Below are 23,810 nucleotides of genomic sequence, written 5' to 3'. Positions count from 1 at the left end.
GATCCTAAACCTTAGCATACAAAGGAAGAGAGAGACGATATGCTTAAGCCAAAGCTTAATGGTATAAATTCTAGTCCTACGCGTCACAAGAAAGAATTAATCAAAGCAATGAATATAGTTCCATTAAATGACATAGCAGTCTCTGTTAAACCATATACATATTTAGTCAGTGTTTGATGGATTCAGTGCCTAAACTAATTCTTTTACGCAAATATAATATCATAGAGATTATGGCGAAAACACAAAAAATTGTTATGAACAGCATATGAAACAAAATAAACCCAAATTAGATCAAACCCATTAACCCGTTCAGTACAAGGAACAAACACAATTACACGCCCAGAAGAACAACGATTCCAAGCTCTTTCTGCGAACCCAGAAGTCCCAAAAGAAGCAAAAAAAGTTAAATAAAAATATTTAAATTGCCCAAATAGATGGTAGAAACAAAAGGCGAATCATGGAGAAGCAACGAACAATATCAAATTTCGAACTTGAAGATGTTAACATTTGCATACATATCTCTGCTGCAGAGGTCGGTGGAGCTTTTGTCTGTCTATCCCCAGGGGTTTCGGTTGGGGACACCCTCTCAAAGTGTATTTAGCGTAGTCTCTCTTCTATTTTATTCAATTTCTTTTGTTTATTAATAAATAATTTCTTTTATTTCTTTTTAAAAGGGTTTTTTTTTTCCATATAATTTTATTTGCATTCATACTTCTACTGTTGACCATTAGAATAAATATAACATTGCCACACTGATTAAGAATTACATATATAATTAAGCAAAAAATTGACACAAAAAAACCAAGAAAAATAAAATTAAGAGTCAAAAACTCAACTGATTAAACATGTAAATTAACTGATGCATAAATTCTTCTGACTCAAAGTTGTGAGTCTGCCCCTAAACTTTTTTTTATAAAAAAAACAAAAACAAAAACAAATTTAACCCACATCTACTTCCCGACCATCAAACTCATCCAGTGAACAAAAGTATAACAACTAATATGAGAAATGAAACAATATAGAAGTAGCAATCACCACACCAAAGGATTGCAGCTAAGCCTTCATTACTGAATTTAAATCTTAATTACGGTTTTTTATTTTTATGTAAATTGTGATACAAAATAAAGGAGAAGCAGCTATGAACAACGATCTAGCTAAGTAAATCAAATTAAGGGTAATATTAAACGAAATAAATCAAATAATATTCATAAGTTTCCTCAGCTTATACCCAAAAAAATAAAAAATAAAACCTTTACAAATCAACCAAATCTGACTTTAGATTGGAGATAAGAACCCGGAGATTGCAGCGTTTATTGGGGTTAGGCCCCGTTTGGTTCATGGGAAAGGAGACTTGGGGATGAGAAATCAATTGTTTTCCCATGTTTGGTAAGTTCATGCATGAGAAATCGTTGACTGGCCCATGGGAAAGTTGGGGGCAAAGTGAAGTTATCCTCCCAACTTGGATTTTGTTTTCCCTCCTCATGGGAAAGTTGGGTCAGTGTTCATCAACCAAGTCAGCGCATGTCCAGTCAAACTACGCTGGAATAGTTGGACAAGTAGCTCATTGTCGATTCCCATGGGCTGTAGAGTTCCGACATACATCCTGCCTTTAAAATTGAAGCTCCGAGGTAAGCCTCTTTTTATCCTATTTTGTTATGCATTCGGTTCCGTTATACTTATATATCTCTGGCCACTTAAAACCGTACGGAAGCCTTACTTTGGGGTATAGGGAGAGATTATCAAGATCTACAACATCATACTTGTCCCCAGTCAATTTATTAACTGCCCGTTCAAGGCGACTGATCTTCTCCATCAGAGGATCGGACGGCTGTGGTGGGACGTATGGCACTATCTGATTCATGGGAGTGGGAGCCAAGGACACGGCCGGTACTGCAGGAGGCTTTCTTCAGATCTCTTTCTCGTAGTGATCCACAGGTTCAGGAACTGCGGGCTGATTCTGAACTGAAGGGGGTACTGGGTCTACAGGTCTAGCATCTGCTACTCTTGGTTGGCTTTGTGGTTGTGGATCTGTGTCCCCTGAGCCGGGGTGGTAGATGGAGGGTTTGTTCCTTGAGCAGCAGGTGCAGCCAGGGTATTTCGGCTACCTGCGAGGTCAATTGTGCTAGCATCCAGGCAATCTCAGCTAGTTGACGGCTAACTACCTCGTTAGAAAGTTGCTGATTTGCCGGGGCTGTAGGGTTCCGCTGGTGGTTAGAGCCAGTAGACTCTTCATTGTCCCCATCATAGAGAGTAAGCAAGTTACCTCGGTGACTGGCGTTGTTGGCCATGATCTCTGGGTCTGATTCACCAAGGCGTTCTAGGTCCTCTATTTTTACTAACCTCCTGGACGGGCCTCTAGTAGTTCGCACCCACCCGCGGTTTGCAAACTGACGGCGAACCGAGTCTAAGAAAGATTCCTCTTGTGCCGAACCTATGGTTCAACACTCAAGATTAGGGATAAAAACCTAAAGGCTGACACCGGCTTAATATAATAAATAAGGTTTAGAAAGACCGCAAAGATGTGTGCTTGCTGCTGTATGCTTCCTGATTAACGTCTGGTCTTGCACTTGCAGCGGATTCTCTTACTTTAGCTTGGCACCTTTCGCTCGCAGGACTGAGACCGAGGAACTGCAATCGTGCTACTGGTTCGCTGGCAAAGCATTCCCTCTCTCTTCTTTCTTCACTCGAATACTTCGCTTCGCACCATGATTGACCGAAAGCCACTATGGGTAACTCAACCACCTTAACAATCTCCTCCCCGATCCCTATATCCTATATATATTTCCAACCCATCCTAAGGAACAGCCAGCCCCCTTTATCTACGGGCTATGGCTCACGAAATAGAACTGTAAATGGTTATCCGAATTTAAATTGGATGCTCTGGATCTGGAAATTGAAGGTATGCTGCTATCCGAACTGTAAGAAATGCTAGGCAAGGTGGCGCACATATAAATGGATGACGAGAACTGGCTCTCCATATGGTAGTAGGTGGAAAGCTTCTGGCTCTAGCTTACTCTGCTACAACTACTATGACTTCCACTGCTGCTACTAAGCTAATAAGATCGGGGAGAGAAAGTGATTAAAGAAAGTGAATTTTATTTTTATTTGATAAGTAATCAAGGAGCTATGTATATATCACTCAGATGAGGCTTAGTGAAAAACTAAACAGAACAGATGAAAGTTAGCCCAGCCAAAGGGCTAATCCAGCTACAAATGAAAGAGTAAAGCGCATTATCTTCATTCCACTTCCAATTAGATGCCAGATAATGCAAAATTGACGAGGGAAAAAGAAGCAACTCAAACTACTCTTTTAGAAACTGCTGGATCAAGTCAACAGGCAATGAATGCCTGGATAAATCAAAATCTATTGGTGGATGCTCTTTGTATCATAGAATTTACAGAAGCAGAAGCTTCATAATCAAGGCCTCACTTTCAACTCAAAAACATTATTGTCAATCTGTGATGACCATACCCTCCATTGGAGCTACCAGTACAAAAAAGGTCAAGACTAACACCCAAAAGAGAAAAGCTGTCAAACTAAATGACAATCAGCAATACAAAATGTTAAACTTCTCATATTTTCATCATTATGTTTTGACATAGTTTTATAATATGTGAAGGAGAGGAGGAACCGCAACCAAATATCCTCGAAACCCATGCTTGTTTTTGTAAAATTAAGAAATTCACAACAGAAAGTTCATACAAGTATCTTACCAAGAGACGAACAATCCTTTAGTGGCGTTCACCATCTCGTATCAAAATCCTCAAAAATTCTGAACTGCAACAAAAACCAAGAGATGAGACCAAGATACTTCGATTATAATGATCCTAAACCTTAGCATACAAAGGAAGAGAGAGACGATATGCTTAAGCCAAAGCTTAATGGTATAAATTCTAGTCCTACGCGTCACAAGAAAGAATTAATCAAAGCAATGAAAATAGTTCCATTAAATGACATAGCAGTCTCTGTTAAACCATATACATATTTAGTCAGTGTTTGATGGATTCAGTGCCTAAACTAATTCTTTTACGCAAATATAATATCATAGAGATTATGGCGAAAACACAAAAAATTGTTATGAACAGCATATGAAACAAAATAAACCCAAATTAGATCAAACCCATTAACCCGTTCAGTACAAGGAACAAACACAATTACACGCCCAGAAGAACAACGATTCCAAGCTCTTTCTGCGAACCCAGAAGTCCCAAAAGAAGCAAAAAAAGTTAAATAAAAATATTTAAATTGCCCAAATAGATGGTAGAAACAAAAGGCGAATCATGGAGAAGCAACGAACAATATCAAATTTCGAACTTGAAGATGTTAACATTTGCATACATATCTCTGCTGCAGAGGTCGGTGGAGCTTTTGTCTGTCTATCCCCAGGGGTTTTGGTTGGGGTCACCCTCTCAAAGTGTATTTAGCGTAGTCTCTCTTCTATTTTATTCAATTTCTTTTGTTTATTAATAAATAATTTATTTTATTTCTTTTTAAAAGGGTGTTTTTTTTTTTCCAGATAATTTTATTTGCATTCATACTGCTACTGTTGACCATTAGAATAAATATAACATTGTCACATTGATTAAGAATTACATATATAATTAAGCAAAAAATTGACACAAAAAAAACTAAGAAAAATAAAATTAAGAGTCAAAAACTCAACTGATTAAACATGTAAATTAACTGATGCATAAATTCTTCTGACTCAAAGTTGTGAGTCTGCCCCTAAACTTTTTTTTATAAAAAAAACAAAAACAAAAACAAATTTAACCCACATCTACTTCCCGACCATCAAACTCATCCAGTGAACAAAAGTATAACAACTAATATGAGAAATGAAACAATATAGAAGTAGCAATCACCACACCAAAGGATTGCAGCTAAGCCTTCATTACTGAATTTAAATCTTAATTACGGTTTTTTATTTTTATGTAAATTGTGATACAAAATAAAGGAGAAGCAGCTATGAACAACGATCTAGCTAAGTAAATCAAATTAAGGGTAATATTAAACGAAATAAATCAAATAATATTCATAAGTTTCCTCAGCTTATACCCAAAAAAATAAAAAATAAAACCTTTACAAATCAACCAAATCTGACCTTAGATTGGAGATAAGAACCCGGAGATTGCAGCGTTTATTGGGGTTAGGCCCCGTTTGGTTCATAGGAAAGGAGACTTGGGGATGAGAAATCAATTGTTTTCCCATGTTTGATAAGTTCATGCATGAGAAATCGTTGACTGGCCCATGGGAAAGTTGGGGGGAAAGTGAAGTTATCCTCCCAACTTGGATTTTGTTTTCCCTCCTCATGGGAAAGTTTGGGAAAATAAGTGAATATGAAATAAACATTTTTCATGACCATTTTGTCCCTATTAATAATTTAGAAATATGGGTATAATTGAAAATTTATACAAACTTTGTTTGCCATTCCTACTCAAAACAAACAAGGAAAGGAAATAAAGTGATATTTCCCGGTTACTTTCCCAGCATTACCAAACGTGGGAAAGGAATATTCCATTTCCCATCCCTTGGGAAATGACATGGGAAATGATTTCCCCTCAAATTCATTCCGTGAACCAAACGAGGCCTAAGGGTTTCGTCAACTAGGTGATAGAAACCTAGGTGTTTCTTGGTTTGCTTTAATTTAGTTAAACTGTGGTTTTTTTTTTTTTTGGGGTCAAAAATTAAACTGTTTTCTAAACTCGAGAAAGATGGCCATGGTGAAAAGGCCCCGTAGTTATGCAATCCAAAAAGCTTTCAGTGGCTTGAATAAATATAAGAGATATTTAGTCAAATACTCATTCTTAGTGAAGGAAGTTGATGTTCCACCCCAAAACCAATTGGCAACGGGGGGAGTAACCCAACTCTTTATAAACCCTTGCTAGGTTTCTTAACTTTCCAATGTGGGACTATTTACCTTCACATTCTCACACGCCCCCGCACGTGTGGCGAATTTTCAAGCCTAACACGTGGACAACACATATTGGGTGACGTGGAGCACGTGTGGTCGTTGGGCTTTCACACGTGGGCTAACCCGCTCTGATACCATGAAGGAAGTTGAGGTTCCACCCCAAAACCAATTGGCAATGGGGGGAGTAACCCAACTCCTTATAAGCCTTGCTAGGTTTCTTAACTTTCCAATGTGAGACTCTTTACCTTCACATTCTCACACTTAGCACTAAAACTATAAATAAATCATACACCATTTAATTTCTATAAACATACTAAAAAAAACTCAAAAAATGACAATTGGCCCTATTGAATTTAATTTTGATTATTAAATTACTTTGATACCCCATTGAGTGTTTTGGACTTTCTTTATGAGGTTTTTGGCTTGGGTTTGTTTTAATAAATCAATGGCAATTTTGTAATTTAAAAGAAGTTAAAAACCTTTTTGTTATGTTGTAAATGGGTTTTAGGTGTGTTTCTAAAGTCCATTTCATATATAATTTTTTTTATAATTTAGACTCCTATATTAAGTATTATAGTGAATCTCCCTAAACATAAATTGTGGAAGATGCTGGGCTTTGAAAAAGTACCATAAGCAATCACAACTGTTGCCTTTTGTCCTTGGGGTCTCTTGATTAAATTCAACGTTGTACTAAAAATTCCATTTTGTTTGGCCAGATTTGGAAAAGAAATTAAATATGTAATTTAATACGAAAAGACGTGGATAAGTAAAAAATTTACAAAAAAATTCGGTGCTATTAATATTGGGTCTCCATTTTATGCATTTGGTACACCGAACCAATGCATAGGGCTACCATTCACACTAGTGTAGTGTTGGTATACCAAACACCGCATAGGTTCACTCACTAGCACTGATATTGTCAGTAACTTAGCCACCTAAATTCAATATATTTCTTTTTAGTTATTATAAGTGTGGAGTTGGGCCTCAATACTATAATCAATGAAACCCCTATATTTAAAGTGTAAATTACTATTATACTTGCCCGATGTGGGACTCTATAAAAAAGAATAATCCTAATCAACAGCAGCCAGTCTAGCTCACTTGGTAGCGTGCGATGGCCTTAACCTTGTTGCCGTTGATTCGAAACCCATGGTGTGCGATTACTCTAAATTTTTCAAAATCTTAGCCACGACAATTGCCCGGGCTTCACTGTTACGACTTCAAATTATTTGTTTCTTTCTTCTTCTTCGTTTTTTTTTCCAGACCCAAGTTGACAATGATAAAACTGAAAAAATCTATCAAAACTAAAATAAAAACTGAATTTAACCACGGTCATCAAGGAGCACAACTGTAGCAGACAAAATTTTAATTTGGTGGTTTAAAATTTATACATTAAAACTGAAAAAATCGTGTATGAACTTGAAGAATTATCAATCATCCTCTCCTTCCCAATCTCCAATCATGTCATAACCATGGCTGCTAATGAGGCCTTGGTGAATGCAAGCCATGCCTGGTCAGTGTAGCCACATCAACCAGTGCCATGGCTAAATTATAAAAATTGAGGTTTATTTCTAAAAGTGAATTTGATCTTACACATTTAAAGAGTGACTCGTGACTAAATTGCTGTGCAATCGAAAGCTTATATCATGATTATGTGGATTAATAAAGAAAACAGAAGTTAAGCTAGACTAAAAAAACCAAGGGAGCTTGCAATGCATGCAGGTATCCGTTGTTCATTAACACCGAATTATATTTGAGACAGCAAAATGTCTGAATACTGAATCAAGAAATATTATCCCACGAGTTTAGATTTGCTTGAACCTGCCAATCTATGAAAACACAACCCTATATCCCTCAAACTACAGCTATAACAGAAGTTTGAAAAAATGTCACAGAAATATAACGACGAATTTACCATCCCACCAAATCATACAACCCTTGACCCATCTCCCACAAACTACATCAGTCATAATTTGGTGGCAACAATCTTGATAAGGAGCAGCAATTAGTGGCAACCATTCAGACAATCCGTTAAGACAGCCGTTGTCCCTCATTATTCATGGTCTTCCAATGCAGTTAGAATCATCCTACAAAAAATGTGCGAAAAGATAATGCAACTAAGTAGTATTGAACATACAGAAAAAGAACAGTTGAAAGAAGAAGTGCAACTTTCTGAGCCACGTACCAGAATATCGAGAGAAACAGGAGGAAAACAAGATAGAAGAGTTTGAAAAGCCGGATCTTCTTTTCTTTGTGAAGCATATTGAATATCTCAGTAACATCTACCAGGTGCTGCTTTCTCATATACCTAATAAAAAAAAGAGGATGCTTAGTCAGAACATAAAACTAAACAGATAGCACATTCAGTAGCTCACAACACCAAGAGACAATCACTGCATTAAAGCATAAATTCATCTAGAAATCACAGCTATATCATAAAATTATCCGTGGCACTTGGGTTTAAGTATCATCAGCCAGCATGTGTAGAACCTACATTTCCATGTACATCCAAAAATCAGTGACAGTGTAGCCTTGAAGAAGCGTTCTAATACTTATCTAAATGTTGTCTTTCTGTGTCTACAAGTCGGAACAAAACTACATGAGGGCTCAAACATTAATTCTTCGGCATAGATGGTAATTGTAAAGAATTTTAAAATTATGATAGAGCTGTCCTCCCCATCCCCAATCCTCCTCCCTCCTTTCTTTTCTTCTCTCTTCCCTAACTTAACTCTAGATTCTTAGTGTTTATCTTGTCTTTCATCTAAAGAATCACTTTTCACTATTTGTTTGATTTCTTGTCTATTCTTATTTTTGCATATGTCTTTATTTTGGTAATCCTTGTTTCATCTTTTTCTTCTCTTTACTTCAAGGTTCAAAGTAATCATAATGCATTGCATCAGCATTATATGGAATGTAAGAAAACTTACAGTTTCACATTATAGTAGAGGTATGGACCACAAAACAGTGACATGCACCAATGCCCTGTTAGAAGAAAGAAGGCACCTAGAACTCCTTCTGCAATATACTCAGGCAGAATCACTCTGTTTATCCGGTTTGAAGAGTCATAAGGGTTGATATAATCAAACTCTAGATCCGCTAGACACATCAGCTGCAACAATTGAAATGGTAAATTTCATATCCCTTAAAAGTATAACAGTAGAAATAATATTATGCCAATCAGATACTATAGGATTATACATAATAGTTATATCTATGCCTTAACATTTTTAAAGAGACATCCGCGTCCTAAATACTCTTAACACCAGCCATTTCAACATTAAAACAGTTCCTCTTACTGCCATTAGCATTGCCATCACAGATACAAGATGATTGGTGCTTCAGCACCTCAACAAGCTACAATAATTGGGTATGGGGGTTACCAAACCAAGTCTAACAAATACAAAACTGAAGAAAAATAAAGGTAACACCAGAAAATCCTAACTTGGTGCTACCAAGGTAACGGGTAACAACCACTAAATTTCAGGTTTCATGAGGAAATAAGGAATATATAACTGAATCGAATATGTCTCCATTTTCTCTTGATCGAAAATAGAAACTATGAGGCAAATTTTTCTGATATTTCATTTGTTTGTAGGCTCCAGGAAATTCTTCCAGCAGAACTCCTTCATGATGGTACTTTGGTTTCGGCTTCAACTTAACATTGGGATTGGAAGACAATTCCAATCGCCATGAAAAAGGACTAAATAAACATCCATGTGACTCGAAAAACTCCATTCTAGAAAACATAAGAAAGAAAAATAAACTAAGGGATAGACTTACTGAACTCCCATTATGAAAGAATGACAAAATAAGCGAACAAGAAAGAAAAAGAAAGGATTTTAAGAATCTACCGAATGTAAGTAGCCATAAGAGAGATTAGAAGCCCATTGAAGGAACAAATGCATTTGGATCATATCTAGTTAAGCTAAGCTATAAGCCATAGGAATCCACGGTTGAACTTTAAATTTGTAGAGAAACCCATATGTAATATTACAAAATGCACACACACACAAAACTTACTCAAAAGGGAAAATGCATTTTCATTAAATCTATGAGCTTCCAAGTTGCACTATGTTTTCTATTAGCATTTGCCAGTAGTGTATCTAATTCTTTTATTCTTGAATCACCAACATAGAAATTATTGTCAAAACACACACACACACACACTGCGACACCATAAATAGACCCTTTTAAACTAAAAGTGCCATTTTGGTGAGCAAGAAGTGAGCTTTTTTTGTTTGTTTGATTGCTCTCTTTTAAGCCATAAAATTGAAATTGAAATTGAAAAGGAGCTCATTAGAATGTATGTCAAATTGAATAATAATTTTAACAAAAGTTAAATAACAATGAAAAGGGGTTTTAGGGATTGACCTGGAAAACAACCAGGGCAAGTAAGGCTATGAGGAATAAGAAGGAGATGAGCCAAACGTAGAGATCTTCCATGCTCTTCCTCCTCTTCCTCTCACACTACTGAATTAATCTCTCTTTCTCTCTTCTCTGTGTGTGTGTGTGTGTGTGTGTGTGTTCGATTCTACGTGCGCAGATAGCAGCCCTTAGAATGAGATGTGCTAACAGAGGTGCAGGTGCGCAGTTCGCGCGGCTATGTCTTTAGCGTTTTGCTGCGGATACACGAAAAGGATCGGAGCAGTTTCCCTTTCGTTTTTTTTTTTTTTTGGGACGGTCGGAGGAGAATCGAGAATGTTAGTCAAAGTCTTTCAAGCCAACGCGGTGCCCCGAGGATGAATGGTTAATGCCATTTTGGTTTTTTCTTTTCTTTTCTTAATAAACCAAAGAACGATAATCTCCATATGGGGCTCGTCGGCCGGGTTTAGGTGGCACTATATGAGTGGGTCTATATGGGATATTTATTTATTTATTTGATTCATTAATAATATTTTCTTATTGATTTAATTAATAATATTATTAGATTACATGGCACCATATGAGTTGGTCTATGTAGAACATTTATTGGCACATTAATGGTTTAACATACTTACTAATGGCAAGGGTGACGGTATATATGAAAGTTGTAGAAAAATTAATTTTGTGTATACAATTGAGACGAAAAAAAACTTTTTTTTATTAAAGGCTGAAATTCGATAAATTTCATACTTGCGAGCCAGGCTTTTATGGGCTCAAACGGGCTGAGTTGGGCCTATAATCTGGGCCGAACTTTAAACAAAAACTGCAGTAAGTAACCCCGTCAAATAAAGAAAATCAAAGGGGTCACGCCTTCAAGCCCGTTTTCCTAATTCAAGCCTGGCCCACTAACTAACAAGTCGTATCATGATTTTTATTAATTGGTCGGGTGGGCCCTTAACGGTCCGTGGGTCTGTGTGCCAAATAACAACCCCTTATTTCACACGTTTTAAAATAATAAATAAGTAAATAGTAGCATTGGACCAAAAAAAGAAAATAAAAAAAATGCATAAGCCCAATACATGTGCAAGTAAGAGCTAGTCAAATAGGCCCAACATCAAATCAAACATTAGCATAGTGAGATCCACCTAACAAAAGAAAAAAGCCCATGAAGGCTACCGAAGGCTAGCCCAGTCTAATGCATGTAAGACCGAACATTCAAAATCTAAACTTTTTCTAATTTAATGGAGGAGTGAGAATTCAAACGCATGACCTATTCTAATATTGAGAATGAAAAAAATGTATAACTGGAGATCAAACATTATGACAAACTTTGGCCTTGTTTGGTGGCTTTGGTTTGGACTGAATTGGAGTCAAGTCCAAACAAGTCCTTATGAGTTATATACGTTTATATTAAACTTATAAGACACAATATATTGAATTGTTGTTTCTATTAAACATGCAAGATTGATGAAAATACATCATGAAAAAGCAACATTAATTTACAGCAAGAAATCCATAAACTTTGCCCAAGGAAATGGAGAATTCCTGGTTGCCTTCTTTGCCTCCCCGCAGCAATTAGAATGATTGGCAGAGGGCTTTGACTTTGAGCTGCACAAGAAGAAATTCCTAGACCCCAACTTTATCAACTTCTCATCTCCCTTCAAACCTGCACACACATTTAAAAGTAATTTAATTCCAGGCCTTCAATACAACAACCATTCATAGCACGCCACGTCATACCAACCAAAGTGCCTGCTTACTCTCCAAGCTGAACTGCGAGTAGTGAAGCTCGAAACGGTGCGGATCGGTCTCCTCCACCAAAGGCCTTCTCTTCTCCCTCACGTAAATCTCTACGGCCGCCTTGATCAAATCGCTGACGGTGTTCTCCTGCGACATTACCACCTGCACAGGTCCTAAGCTCCTCTCGATCGTCACGTTTAGAAGGAGCTTCGTCATCCGGCGGTGGGTCTCCGGCGGCGACCAAAGCTTCACGGGGACGGAGATGAGGCCGCCGCGCCGGCGAACGAGCTCTCCGGTGCCACTCTCCGGAGGAAACGTATGAAGCGCTAGAGCCCTCCCGGAGGTCGCCGGAGGAACAGCGCGGAGGTGGTTTCGCCGGTAATGGTGTGATCGTTGAATCATGGTTTGCGGTTGCGAGAACGCGAGAATGAAGAGTGTAGGGAAGGTGTTTGTGGAATTGCTTGTGTGAGAAAATGAGAGTGAGAGTGATGAGAGTTGGGGTTTTGTCATAATATGTCGAACAGTTGAGCTGAGTGCTGTCGAGTCTGTGGACAAATGTAGAGAGGTACAGCAGAGAGAGGCAGAAAGACTTCCGTCTAAGGTTTTCGATATGCTGCAGGTAAAAAAGGAGAAAGCAAGAAGCTTCCCAGAAGTAACGTATCTTCAAAAGGTACCTGGAGTTTTACTTTATTACGGTTAGGCTGTTGCATGCCACTGGTTCCAAAACGGTTGATAAAGGAAATGAGTGAACTTCTTCTATTTCCTCAACTGGCTAAACTCATCTACGTGGGACCATATGTTGTGGGTTTCTTTATAGGGAGATTCACTATTATACCCGATATAAAAATACCCTATATGAAATGGACTTTAAAAACACACTCAAAGTTCATTTACAATATAACAAAGAGGCTTTTAACTTCTAATAAATTACAAAACTGTCATCAATTTCTTAAAACAAGTCCAACTCCAAAATCTCATAAAAATACTCAAACAGACATCAAAGTAATTTAATAATTAATATTAAATTTAATAAGTCCAGCTATCAATTTTTGAGTTTTTTTTGGGTTTGTTTATAAAAATTCAATGGTGTAAGGTTTATTTATAATATTAGTGCTAAGAATAGGTATATCACTAAATATCTCTTCTTTCTACTCTAGTAGAGAGTTGATACAACACCCTAATTAGTTGACTAGAAGATGATGCATACGTTACACAGTTACGAGAAATGTTGGAGAAATCACATTTATGTATTACATTGTGTATCGCCTCAATTAAAAAAGTGGTACGTAAATGTAGTCTCTTTAGTATTTTCCAAAGTTACATATACGTGTAATCAATTGGTAAGCATAATTTGGTTTGGAATGAAGATTTAAAGATTGGTATGAGATTTCATTTTATTGTCAGTTTCCATGGTAATCCTTTGTCTCTAAGGAAGCCTAACTAGGCAAAGACTTGTTGTCTATAATTGGGGATGCGTACGTGTTGGTGGAAGATGGTTTTCGTGACAACTTTGGCATAATTTTTGTATGTCGAAAGGAACACGTGATGTGGAAGCAAACGAAAAGCAACTGTAATGGGAAAATACCTTTTAGAGTGTTCTAGTTGAAGGGGGAGACTTGCCAGCACAACACTGGTGTTGACTTGTCGTGAAGGCACAGCCATGGCTTGCCCTCAACACAAATATTTGGTTGCCTTTCAGAGAATTTTCAATATATTATTGTTGGCTTAATTTCATTTTGGAGTCCCTACCTTGAATGGCAGAAACCTCAAAAGTTGACAATCAACCCGTAAAAGTTGACTAATTCATGCGATGAAATTATCACTCTCTCCTATACGGATGTCCAGAAGTTATAATCGTGTAAACGTCATGTATTTTCTATTATTTTTTTTCTAATTTCCTTCCTATTTATAATGGCATCCGAATGAGAAAATAACTATATATATATATGGAGGAATTCCATAAATAATAATTTTATTTGAGGGACACTCATTAGGGTCTCCGAAGATAAAAAAATTCAATTATCCAACCCCTCTCTTTTTCACATATTCATTCAGAGATCATCTTTACAAAAAATCATGCAAAATGAAAATCATTAAGGCATCTAATTAAGTCCAACAAAATCAATGAACACGGTGCTTCAAGAAATCATTTAAATTTCAATAATTTAATTGAGTAGTTAAATGATATCATATTCAAGTAATTTTTTTAGAGATGATCTTTGAATGAATATCTATAAAATAAACGTTTGGATTAGTGAAATACAATACAAAGTGAGCCTTATAAGAATGTTCCTCAAATAAACTCATTTGATAAATCACTCAATAGAATGAAAGATTTTTTTACGAATTTACGAAAGAGATGATAACTAAAAGTTGACAAGAAGCAGAACCAAAACCAAAATAATATGCAAGAGGCAGAACATTTTCAACCATAAGTATTAAGTATTAGGGTGTAGTGGAAACTCAACATTCCTTAGCCCGGTGCTAGTTCCCTTTTTATGGTCAAAAGTTAAGAATAAGATAAAGACATCCACATTACAACTCAAAAGTTTTTTGTCTTGGTTCAAACTAACGCCACGCAAATTTACATTTCTTTCGGCAGCCCATGTAGGAAAAAAAAACATATGTTATATTCTGATCACCCTTTTATTTTTATATACACAACCGACACTATGGGATGAGAGTTTCTTCAACACTATCAAGATGTCATTTGAATTCGAACTTAAGATTACTGATATGCAATTTAAGGTCATTTCCATTAGGCTAGACCATGTTTGCGATCACATAATACTTTAATTTCTTAAAAGAAGAAAGGAAAAATCTCTAGAAACTATGAGAGCAACTGAGACTTAGATAAAACAAACAGTTGACAGAAAGAAAGTCATGAAGCAAATGTGAAAATTGAGTAAATTTGCAAGTCCTGGATTTTGTTGATGAATGTAAGTCACACATCAGAAACTTGACAAAATAAAATAAAATATATAATGAATGGTTCCACCACAAATATTACTGAAGCCTTTTGTGATAAAATCTCATATCTACTGGGCCTTGTAAGTGGTTAAATTGGGAACAATATCGGTGTTGTTAATAGTGGGTCGCTAACCCGTACCGTATCTATGAAATTTAACAGATTCAGGGCACTTATAAGCAATTGTACCTTGTAATTAATGAAGAAAAAGAAAATGAACAATTGGTATTTTCTTGTTCTTCATTTATATACATTTGAATCATGTAATGAGAGAATCTTCACAGCATTACATAAATCAAATTCAAAAGGTAAGAAGAAAGAATGACGACAATGCATCGCATAGATGTGGTCCGGTTGACATCCACATCTAGAGGCTCTTTCTGGAGCAACATGAATAATATTTTGTGTTACTCTTGAGCAATGGTTTCTTTTTTGGTTCTTTGTACAGCTCATTTCATGCAGATTATGATTCTCCAAAGCTTATGCGTCCTCCTGATGATTTTCCCAAGTTTACGAGCGAAAAAATTCGGGAGTAAGAAGACAGGGCGTGCCGCCGGTGGAGGAGAGTTTGCTCTCGCAGGAACGGCTTCGGAGGTGAAAGAAGTTGATCCTCCATTGTTGCTACTGTGATTGCTGCTGTTTTTTCGAAGATAGAAGCTTCTGCTGCCACAATCCCCAATTACTTCTGATTTATCCAAACCTATTCAATCAAACTAGTGATCAACAAAAATTGTAATCCTAGTTCAGAAAGAACAAAATCAAACACTGGTCAGTAAACAAACTTCTTCTCATTGCATCAGTCAAGTAAATGGTGATTTATTATGAATCAGTCCAACATAAAAAAATAAAAAAAAATAAACACTTTCACCTGATACTCTAAAGCAATCCAAGATCCAAATCTATAATTTTTATTTTAATGGACATGTTCTTTCCATAAAACAAGAAGCTCACCAAAGAGAAACTTCAATTTCTAATGCAATTATGTTGTTAAACACTAAAATTTGAGCAAAATATTAGAATTTTTTTTCACTTACTTTGAAGGCTGAAATAGGACTGATGCAACTCAAACGACAATGCCTCATCCTTATCAAGCTTGGGAGTTCGACCTTCTTTGCTATATTTGTCAACAACAAGCTTGATTGTCTCGTCCACTGTAGATCCCAGCTTAACCATGGCTCGAACCGGCCCCGGGCTTCCTTCAACGGACACATTCAAAACCACCTTTGCATCCTTCATGTATCCCTGTATGGCCAAATCTACCACATCTCAGCTCCCTAAGTTCATATTAATTTATTAAGATTAATCCATTTTAGTTTCAACTTCAAATGAACAGAGAGAAGTACAAGCAGGTCATGTAGATGATTTTGAACTATCAAAATATTCTAAACAGTAAATGAAAATCATTATTTTTTTTTTTACGGTACCTACAATTCAACCCAATTCAAAACCCAAAAATCCCCTTCCGAAAAACATAAAAATAAAATAAATAAATAAATGAAAATGAAAAGGCAAAAACAGAACTTTGTGCCATTTTGACCGTCGTACCTCGTGCTTCTTGGGGGAGAAGGGCATCATCAACGAAGGAGACGAAGCAAAGATGTCCGTACAAGTCTGAGGCCGGAACAGAACACCCTCCGGCTCGGACCTCAGGTTTCGAACACGAAAACCCTCCTCCCCAAAATCGCTACCAGACGACAAGCAGAACAATATGGGCTCGGAAGAGCATCGCTTGAGAATCTTGATAGGCTTAGAGTAGTGGTGATGGTGCTGCTGCTTGGGCGATCCCCGAGGTTGAGAGCTCCGTCTGTGCGGCGACGGAGACGGGTTCGGCGGCCTTACTTTCCGGCCTCTGGTCGCCTCATATCGTCGCCGGTGACCGCTCTCTGACATGTGAATAAATATCTAGTTGTAAAATTAAAGTATAAATAGTGGGTTGATTGAGATTTTGGAAGAAATCATAAGTTTGAATATGGGTTGTTTGTTTATTGGGTTTTGGAAGCTTTGAGATTTGAGAGGAGAGGAAACTCAGATGGAAAATGGAAATTTAGGGAGGTAAAGGAAGTTGGTGGGCTTGCTTGAGAGGGAAGGGAAAGGTACTTTGTGCTGCACAGTGTAATAACTGCTTTTTTTTATTCTCAGTCAACATCGCTACTTTTGATTGGTAGGTTTGTAATGTCAAAAATGCCCTTGAGGTCTTGCTTCTTCTGCCTTGTGCCAATTGAGGGTGTATTTAAGGTTGGGGACGGAGGTGTTGAAGCATGAGGAATGGTGTAGGTGTGCCATGGTCCTTTTCTCTTTGGCCATGACATGTGAGAATTTTAGATATATCAAGTTGTCTAGTTGCTTCACTTGTATGTTAGGATGGAGTTGTTAATGGATCGGATTTTCATATCAATTTGATGTCATTAATAAAAGATAGATCTTGTGACATAATATGATAATTTGTCAATTCGTTAAATTAACCAAACAAATTTGAATGATCTAATTCATATCCGACCTATTTACAGGTCTAAATTAGAATAGTTTTACCAAAATAATGCATCCACCCTCTTGCACCAGAATAAGTAATTGATGGGGGTGCAAATGGAATTTCACTGCTCTAATATGCCTAATTAAATTGCTTTCACGCGTACATGAAGTGTGAATTTTTCAATTATTTCAGGAAGACGTTGCATTTGGACAGCTTATTATTATATTGCATATAGATGTTCCATAAGTAAATAAATAAATAAAGAGAGACGAGCCATGCACAAGATGTAAATAAAATAATAAATATTGTCATAGAAATTGACAAACCGTCCATCCAATTAGAAGGGAACACTACCTTCCGGGTTGTATCGAGCCAATTAGGCTAAAAGACGGTGACTTCTTCAAGATTTAAAGACATGATGCACAAAATCAAATCACAGAGTCATATTTTTAGGCTTTGACAAAAACACCTGAAAATAAGTCGTTGTAACGTATTTGAGTGGGACATTTTATCCATTAGGTAATAATGGGTCATCTAATTAGTCTTATATACACATGAATAATTCGTAATTAGAATTTAACTCTTATTTTAATTTCGATTGTGCCATTAAAGAGATCTGAAGTTAGCAATGATTCACAGATGATTGCTTTTTCCTCAGTTTGGCCAACTTGTCGAAATCATTAAATAATGTATAGGATTACATTTTTTTTTAAAAATAAAAATAAAAGAAACATGTTTAAAATATTCAAATATACAGAGTTTGGAAGCCTTTTCTTTAAGGCCCAAACAAAACGGCCCAAATCTGGGAATACCAAATGAGTCCTCAGACTTCTAAGAGTGTCAGCCTCCATTCCATGGAGCACAAAGCAAATGCTGCAACACAACTACAATAAATGGAGATGGTCTAAAATATTCCTGTTTTTAAACAGTTTCTGTAATGATTTAAAATAACAATTATTACTGTTACATAAACTCAACCAAGGAGTTAGCTGAAGATCAAGAAAATCTTACTTATGTACCTTGCTAGGTAAAGAATTGAAGAATGAAAAGAGGAGACCTACAAGAAAAGTCTTTGCCAGCTGAGGACAGTCCACAGAATTCCTCTGGTTTTGCACATGAATACTAACTTAAATCCTGCTCCAACTATTGTACATGTTGTGCTTCTGAGCTTGTAATTGTAAAACAATTCAAATTGATTGCATCCAGCTACACCCAGGAATCTTGGTGAATCCTTTCTTCTCCATAACCTTTCTCAATCTCCTCGCATCGTCCCATCTCTCAGCAGAAGCATAAATGTTAGCAAGAAGAGCATAATAACCGCTTTTATCAGGCTCCAATTTAAAGCAATTCCGAGCGGCAATCTCTCCAAGCTCAACATTGTTGTGTAATGAGCAAGCAAGAAGCAAAGCTCCCCACACCCCAGCTTGAGGTTGCATCGGCATGCTCCTTATTAGCTCAAGTGCTTTGTCGAACTGTCCTGCCCTGCCTAAAAGGTCGACCATGATCCCATAATGATCGCCTGAAGGCTCAACTCCATGGTCATTCATTGAATTAAAGCATCGGTAGCCTTCTTCAACCAAACCAGCATGGTTATAGGCAGTTAGTAGCCCAGTGTATGTGACTGAATTTGGGCAAATTTGGGCGCTTACCATCTCCTCAAACATCTTGGTTGCATCAACTGCCTTACCATTTATGCCGCAACCCAAGATCATCGCCGAATAAGCAACTACATCTCTCTTTTTCAAGCCATGAAACAACTTATATGCCCTTTCAATGTCTCCACATTTTGTGTACAAGTCAAGTAAAGCAGTAGCCAAATGATCATCTAATTCAATTCCATCCTTACTCATATATGTCTCAATCCATAACCCAAATTTCAAATCTCCCAGTTGTGAACTAGCAGATATAACACTCGCCAAAGTCATCTCATTCGGTTGAATATTCACCTCCCGTTTAAGTATCTGGTTGAACAGCTCAAGGGCATCCTTTGGTTGACTATTTTGCGCATAGCAAGCTATCATGGCATTAAACGAAAGCACATCTTTCTCACTCATCTGATCAAAGACTTGACGAGCAGACTCAACATTGCCGCATTTTGAGTACCCGCTAATCATGGCAATCCAAGAAACTTTATTTCTTAATGGCATGGAATCAAAAATGCTTCGTGCCGATTCCATTCTTCCACAATCCGCAAAACCACTAATCATTGCATTCCAAGAAGCTGAACTCCTCTCTGGCATTTGTTGAAACAAGAAAAACGCCTTGTCCATATTTCCTATTCTTGCATACCCCGAAACCATTGAATTCCAAGACACAACATCCTTATTCGGAATCTCATCAAACACCACCTGAGCCTCTTCCATATTCCCAGCTTTCAAATACCCAGATAAGATAGAATTCCAAGAAACCACATTCTTCTCTGTCATTCCATCAAACACCTTCCGTGCAGTTTCCATGTCACCCAGTTTAGAATACAAGTCCACAAGGGCAGTTTGTACATAAACACAGCCGCAAAACCCATACTTATGAATCTGGGCATGGATTGAAATCCCACCCACCTTATGTACAATCCTAGCACATGCCCTTAGAGCTGAGGACACAGCAAAACTAGTTGGGCACAGTCCTAGCCTTTTGATTTGAACGTAAAGAGACAAAGCCGTTTTGTACTGGAAATGCAGAGAGAAGAAACGAATGGCACAACCCCATGAAAAGTCATCTGGGTTTTGCAAATTGTGAAGGATTTGGTGCACATACTGAGCTATAGTTCTAGAGTAAGTGAAATTTGAGTGGAGGACTTGGCGGAGCAAGAGGCTCTGAAGCTCGTTAAGGCCATTGGTGATAATGGGTGCATGGATTTGTTTTAGTTGGTTCAAGGTTATACTTTTATTCAGTAAAAATACTAGATTTGGACCATTTGGATTCATGTTCTTCTTCTCTTCATGCTTTGGAAAAGGAAGTGGGAAGAACTGAGATCAAGTTTTCAAAACCTACTCCAAGTTCAGGTGGCAAATTTTGCACTTTCAGATAGTTGAGCTTTGATCACCTTCTTACACGAGACATAGGAGTGCCAAAGTTGAGTTGATGATGGGCTTGGGTCTAAAGGCCCAGTAAGCCAAGCTCAACTTGGATTTCCTTGGCCATGTTTTGTTATGAAGTTGGATGAAGTGGTCCAAATGATTACTGAGATTTTCTCTCTTTTTGTAACTTTTTTTTATTTTTATTTTTATTTTTTTTTGGGGATTAAAGGCCAAAAGGGTAATGACTTTATTCGTCAATAGAATGTAAAGAACGCAAATCATCTTGAAGGTAAGGGTGCAGCCAGCTAAGCCCCTCTTTCATCCATTACAAGATAAAGTAAATTTGGCTAATTGATGAGCCACAAAATTATATATACGAGGTTGGTGTTGCAAGGATACGAATACGAAACTACGGAGTAACTCTTTCGTCTCCTCTATTGACTCTCCTTCATGCTCATGTCAAATTCAATTCGGTTTACAATGTTAATCACCTCCAAGCAATCACTTTCAATAATCAACTTTGTGAATCATGCATCTATCGCCATTTGACGACCTGCAATCATAGCCAAGGCTTCAAAAGCCTTAAGGGAAAGACAACTAATTACCAGTTTAGCCATGATACCCATTAATTCCCCATTGGCATTTTGGACTACTACTCCTACCCCAATCTTTCTATCAACCACATAACATGCCTCATCAACATTTAGTTTCAGTAAGTTACCCTGAGGAGGCTTCCAACAAGAAGTAGCTAGCAACATGGCGGGGTAACTTAGGAAATGGACATAAATCAACAAAAATCCTTATAAAAGGCTAGTGATGTGTCATAAACTACAAAAGGGTCTCTTATTACGTCTCTATGGAGACTCTTCTTTCTCTCAGCCCAAATTATCTAAGCTATCACCGCGAATAAACATAAATCCTCATCCTGAAACGTAGTAAGAACATGGTAAAAGAGATCCATGAAAGAACATACCCGTTGTGTCCCAACTAGTTGACAAAAAGAGGAACACTTCCAAACTCATCGTGCAAACTTACAAGAGCACAACGCATGCACCAAATCGTCATCAGCTCTCAAACAACGAGTACATACACCTGAGGATATCACATGTCGACGTGCAAGAGTAGCTCGGCATGGAATAACATTTTTTAGTGCACGCCAAAGGAAAAATCGTACCTTAGGCGGTAATTTCAACTTCCAAAGATGTTTCCACACCCTTTGTACAGTTGGGTAACTAGACTCCCCTTGCCTTAACCTCCCTTTCTGTCCTTGTTTTTCAAAGCAAGCAACCAATATCCACTTCTCACTGTATACCGCTCACTGCAGATAAAATAGTTGCAACATCATAGGCCAAAAAACATCGATCAATCAACTCAATATTCCATTCACCTGATGGTGTCAAAAGATCGCATACTTATTAATAAGAATAGTTGGAGGGGACGAGACCATGAACGTAGTTGGTGTCGGTAGCCACCTATCAACATAAACACCCACTGACTCACCCCTCTCAATTCTCCAGCGCAGGCTCTTCTTCAACAAATCTTGCCCTTATATCACATTACGCCATAAATATGAGGAACCATGACCTGTATAGACTTCCAAAAAACTTCTCCTAGTACAATACTTTTCTCGGAGTAGTTGGGCAATAAGAGAATGTGGTTCAGTATGAATTTTCCATGCCATTTTAGCCAACATGGCTTAGTTAAAAGCTTGTATATCTCTAAACCCCAAACCCCATCCTTGGCCTTGCATAAATGCTCCCATTTTAGCCAGTGAATTACCTTATCCCTCAAGGGCGGAACCAGACATTTTTCAACGGGTGGGCTAGCTAAAGTTATTAGTTTAAAATTTAATGATTATTTTTTTTGGTACTTACAATTTCTATAGTCTTTCTAGAAATAAAAGTAAACATTTAATCATGTAAACCAAGCTAGTTCATAGCTCCATAGACTAATTTCCAATAAATTTTAACATAACCAAATAGGGTTTAACACCATAGTGGTTTGAACATCTAAGACTTTTTACCTTAAATTGACCTTAAGTTCCTTCATGCATTCATATTATACATGAAAAGTTGTTTTATATAAAAATATTGACTAAGTATGAAAAATGGGTTTTTGGAATAATCATTTTCTCAAGATCATTTTTGGCGGCTTTTATTCCTCACACATCAAATAAGCAAACTTGATTTTATGGGATTTTAGTATGAAGTATATATTGACTTAATGAGCCATCATTTTTAGCCTAAATCGTATTTTGTACTAAAACCGATTTTTCATATTTTGATTTGGCGGGAATTTGATTTTCTAGTATTTTTATTTGAATCCAAATAGGGAGTACTTCCTTATTTACACTGTAAACTTAAGTAAATGGAGTAATATAAAAATAAATAAAAGTAAAATGACAACGACATTTCCTTAAATGCTGAAAATGGAAATAAGGTAATCTGTACTGCGTCATTGACTAGGCTAATATTGAAAATAAATTAAATATATAGGTTTTATAATTTTTTTTTCCTTAAAAAACCACACTGGGCTATAGCACACTGTAGCCCTTAGAGCAACTCCACCCATAAGGGCTAAGTCTAAGGCAAGGGCAAGCAAGGGCTGCCACTATTCACATGAATAGTGGCAACCTTGGCATTTTTGGTTCCACCCATGAGGGCTAAGTCTAGGGCAAGTCTAAGGCAAATACTATTCATTGTACTTTTTTTTCTTTTTTTTTTTAATACTTTAAACCATTAATTTTGATAATCTTTTGTAATTAAATTTTTGGATAATATTTTTGGTTGTCACGTGTCCATTATTTTTCAGAAAAGATTTTCGGATGAGAATCTCGATTGCCACGTGTCTTATTCCAGATAAAATTTTCGGATATTCATTAAAAAAAATTATAATCTCATATTTCAGATAACATTTTCACCCTCTAAAATTGTACCACGTGTCCCATGTCAGATAAGATTTTCAGATATTTAAAAAAAATTATAATCTCATATTTCAGATAAGATTTTCACCCTCTAAAATTGTGCCACGTGTCATCTCTGTCAGATAAGATTTTCAGATATTTTTTTAAAATTATAATCTCATATTTCAGATAAGATTTTCATCCTCTAAAATTGTGCCACGTGTCATCTCTATCTTCTGAATCCCTCTATAAAACTACACCATCAACTCATACCTCTCACACCATCTCTTATCTATTCCTTCATTTCTCAGATTTTACAAAACACATTCTACTCTCAATGTCAAACTTGAGGAGGGTGTTAGAGAGGCAACAGAAAGAAAGGGAAGAAATCCGGCGTAGACGTGCTGAAGAAGATCGGGACGCCGATGAAGAAGAGGAA

At 37.0% G+C, this 23,810-nt stretch overlaps 4 protein-coding genes and 1 long non-coding RNA gene across 5 annotated transcripts; all 5 read right to left on the bottom strand.

Moving 5' to 3' along the window:
- Positions 1–3,411: 3,411 nt before the first annotated feature.
- LOC117629350 lies at positions 3,412–3,775 on the bottom strand. Its single transcript, XR_004586069.1, has 2 exons — positions 3,715–3,775; positions 3,412–3,529 (listed from the first exon to the last, which is right to left on the bottom strand). It is a non-coding gene; the product is annotated as an uncharacterized LOC117629350 (long non-coding RNA).
- Positions 3,776–7,615: 3,840 nt separating this feature from the next.
- LOC117628825 (protein cornichon homolog 4) lies at positions 7,616–10,675 on the bottom strand. The gene is made up of 4 exons (XM_034361359.1): positions 10,284–10,675; positions 8,840–9,021; positions 8,098–8,220; positions 7,616–7,999 (listed from the first exon to the last, which is right to left on the bottom strand). The coding sequence occupies exons 1-4, from the start codon at positions 10,353–10,355 to the stop codon at positions 7,966–7,968; spliced, it is 411 nt and encodes a 136-aa protein (XP_034217250.1). The 5' UTR covers positions 10,356–10,675; the 3' UTR covers positions 7,616–7,965.
- A 1,030-nt stretch (positions 10,676–11,705) lies between these two features.
- On the bottom strand, positions 11,706–12,709 carry LOC117628259 (uncharacterized protein At4g22758-like). Its single transcript, XM_034360675.1, has 2 exons — positions 12,035–12,709; positions 11,706–11,940 (listed from the first exon to the last, which is right to left on the bottom strand). Exons 1-2 carry the CDS (start codon positions 12,522–12,524, stop codon positions 11,774–11,776), a joined length of 657 nt encoding a protein of 218 aa, XP_034216566.1. The 5' UTR covers positions 12,525–12,709; the 3' UTR covers positions 11,706–11,773.
- Positions 12,710–15,165: 2,456 nt separating this feature from the next.
- LOC117627844 (uncharacterized protein At4g22758) lies at positions 15,166–17,097 on the bottom strand. The gene is made up of 3 exons (XM_034360108.1): positions 16,528–17,097; positions 16,017–16,224; positions 15,166–15,682 (listed from the first exon to the last, which is right to left on the bottom strand). Exons 1-3 carry the CDS (start codon positions 16,870–16,872, stop codon positions 15,432–15,434), a joined length of 804 nt encoding a protein of 267 aa, XP_034215999.1. The 5' UTR covers positions 16,873–17,097; the 3' UTR covers positions 15,166–15,431.
- A 1,185-nt stretch (positions 17,098–18,282) lies between these two features.
- LOC117628105 (pentatricopeptide repeat-containing protein At4g22760) lies at positions 18,283–20,462 on the bottom strand. The gene has a single exon (XM_034360471.1). It carries the CDS (start codon positions 20,374–20,376, stop codon positions 18,640–18,642), a length of 1,737 nt encoding a protein of 578 aa, XP_034216362.1. The 5' UTR covers positions 20,377–20,462; the 3' UTR covers positions 18,283–18,639.
- Positions 20,463–23,810: the final 3,348 nt, after the last annotated feature.

This window comes from Prunus dulcis, chromosome 5 (assembly GCF_902201215.1).
Source record: "Prunus dulcis chromosome 5, ALMONDv2, whole genome shotgun sequence".
NCBI classification, from domain to species: Eukaryota; Viridiplantae; Streptophyta; class Magnoliopsida; order Rosales; family Rosaceae; genus Prunus; species Prunus dulcis.
This window is presented reverse-complemented; position numbering and strand designations above follow the sequence as displayed.

Excerpts from the sequence above, each read along its gene's own strand:
- LOC117628259 (XM_034360675.1), bottom strand. The coding sequence starts at position 12,524 with ATGACAAAACCCCAACTCTCATCACTCTCACTCTCATTTTCTCACACA. Across the intron at positions 11,941-12,034 it reads CTCGCAGTTCAGCTTGGAGA|GTTTGAAGGGAGATGAGAAG; the intron begins GTAAGCAGGCAC and ends ATGTGTGTGCAG.
- LOC117627844 (XM_034360108.1), bottom strand. The coding sequence starts at position 16,872 with ATGTCAGAGAGCGGTCACCGGCGACGATATGAGGCGACCAGAGGCCGG. Across the intron at positions 16,225-16,527 it reads TCTCCCCCAAGAAGCACGAG|GGATACATGAAGGATGCAAA; the intron begins GTACGACGGTCA and ends TTGGCCATACAG. Across the intron at positions 15,683-16,016 it reads GTCCTATTTCAGCCTTCAAA|GTTTGGATAAATCAGAAGTA; the intron begins GTAAGTGAAAAA and ends TTGATTGAATAG.
- LOC117628105 (XM_034360471.1), bottom strand. The coding sequence starts at position 20,376 with ATGAATCCAAATGGTCCAAATCTAGTATTTTTACTGAATAAAAGTATA.
- LOC117628825 (XM_034361359.1), bottom strand. The coding sequence starts at position 10,355 with ATGGAAGATCTCTACGTTTGGCTCATCTCCTTCTTATTCCTCATAGCC. Across the intron at positions 9,022-10,283 it reads TTGCCCTGGTTGTTTTCCAG|CTGATGTGTCTAGCGGATCT; the intron begins GTCAATCCCTAA and ends CAATTGTTGCAG. Across the intron at positions 8,221-8,839 it reads CTCTACTATAATGTGAAACT|GTATATGAGAAAGCAGCACC; the intron begins GTAAGTTTTCTT and ends TTTTTTTATTAG.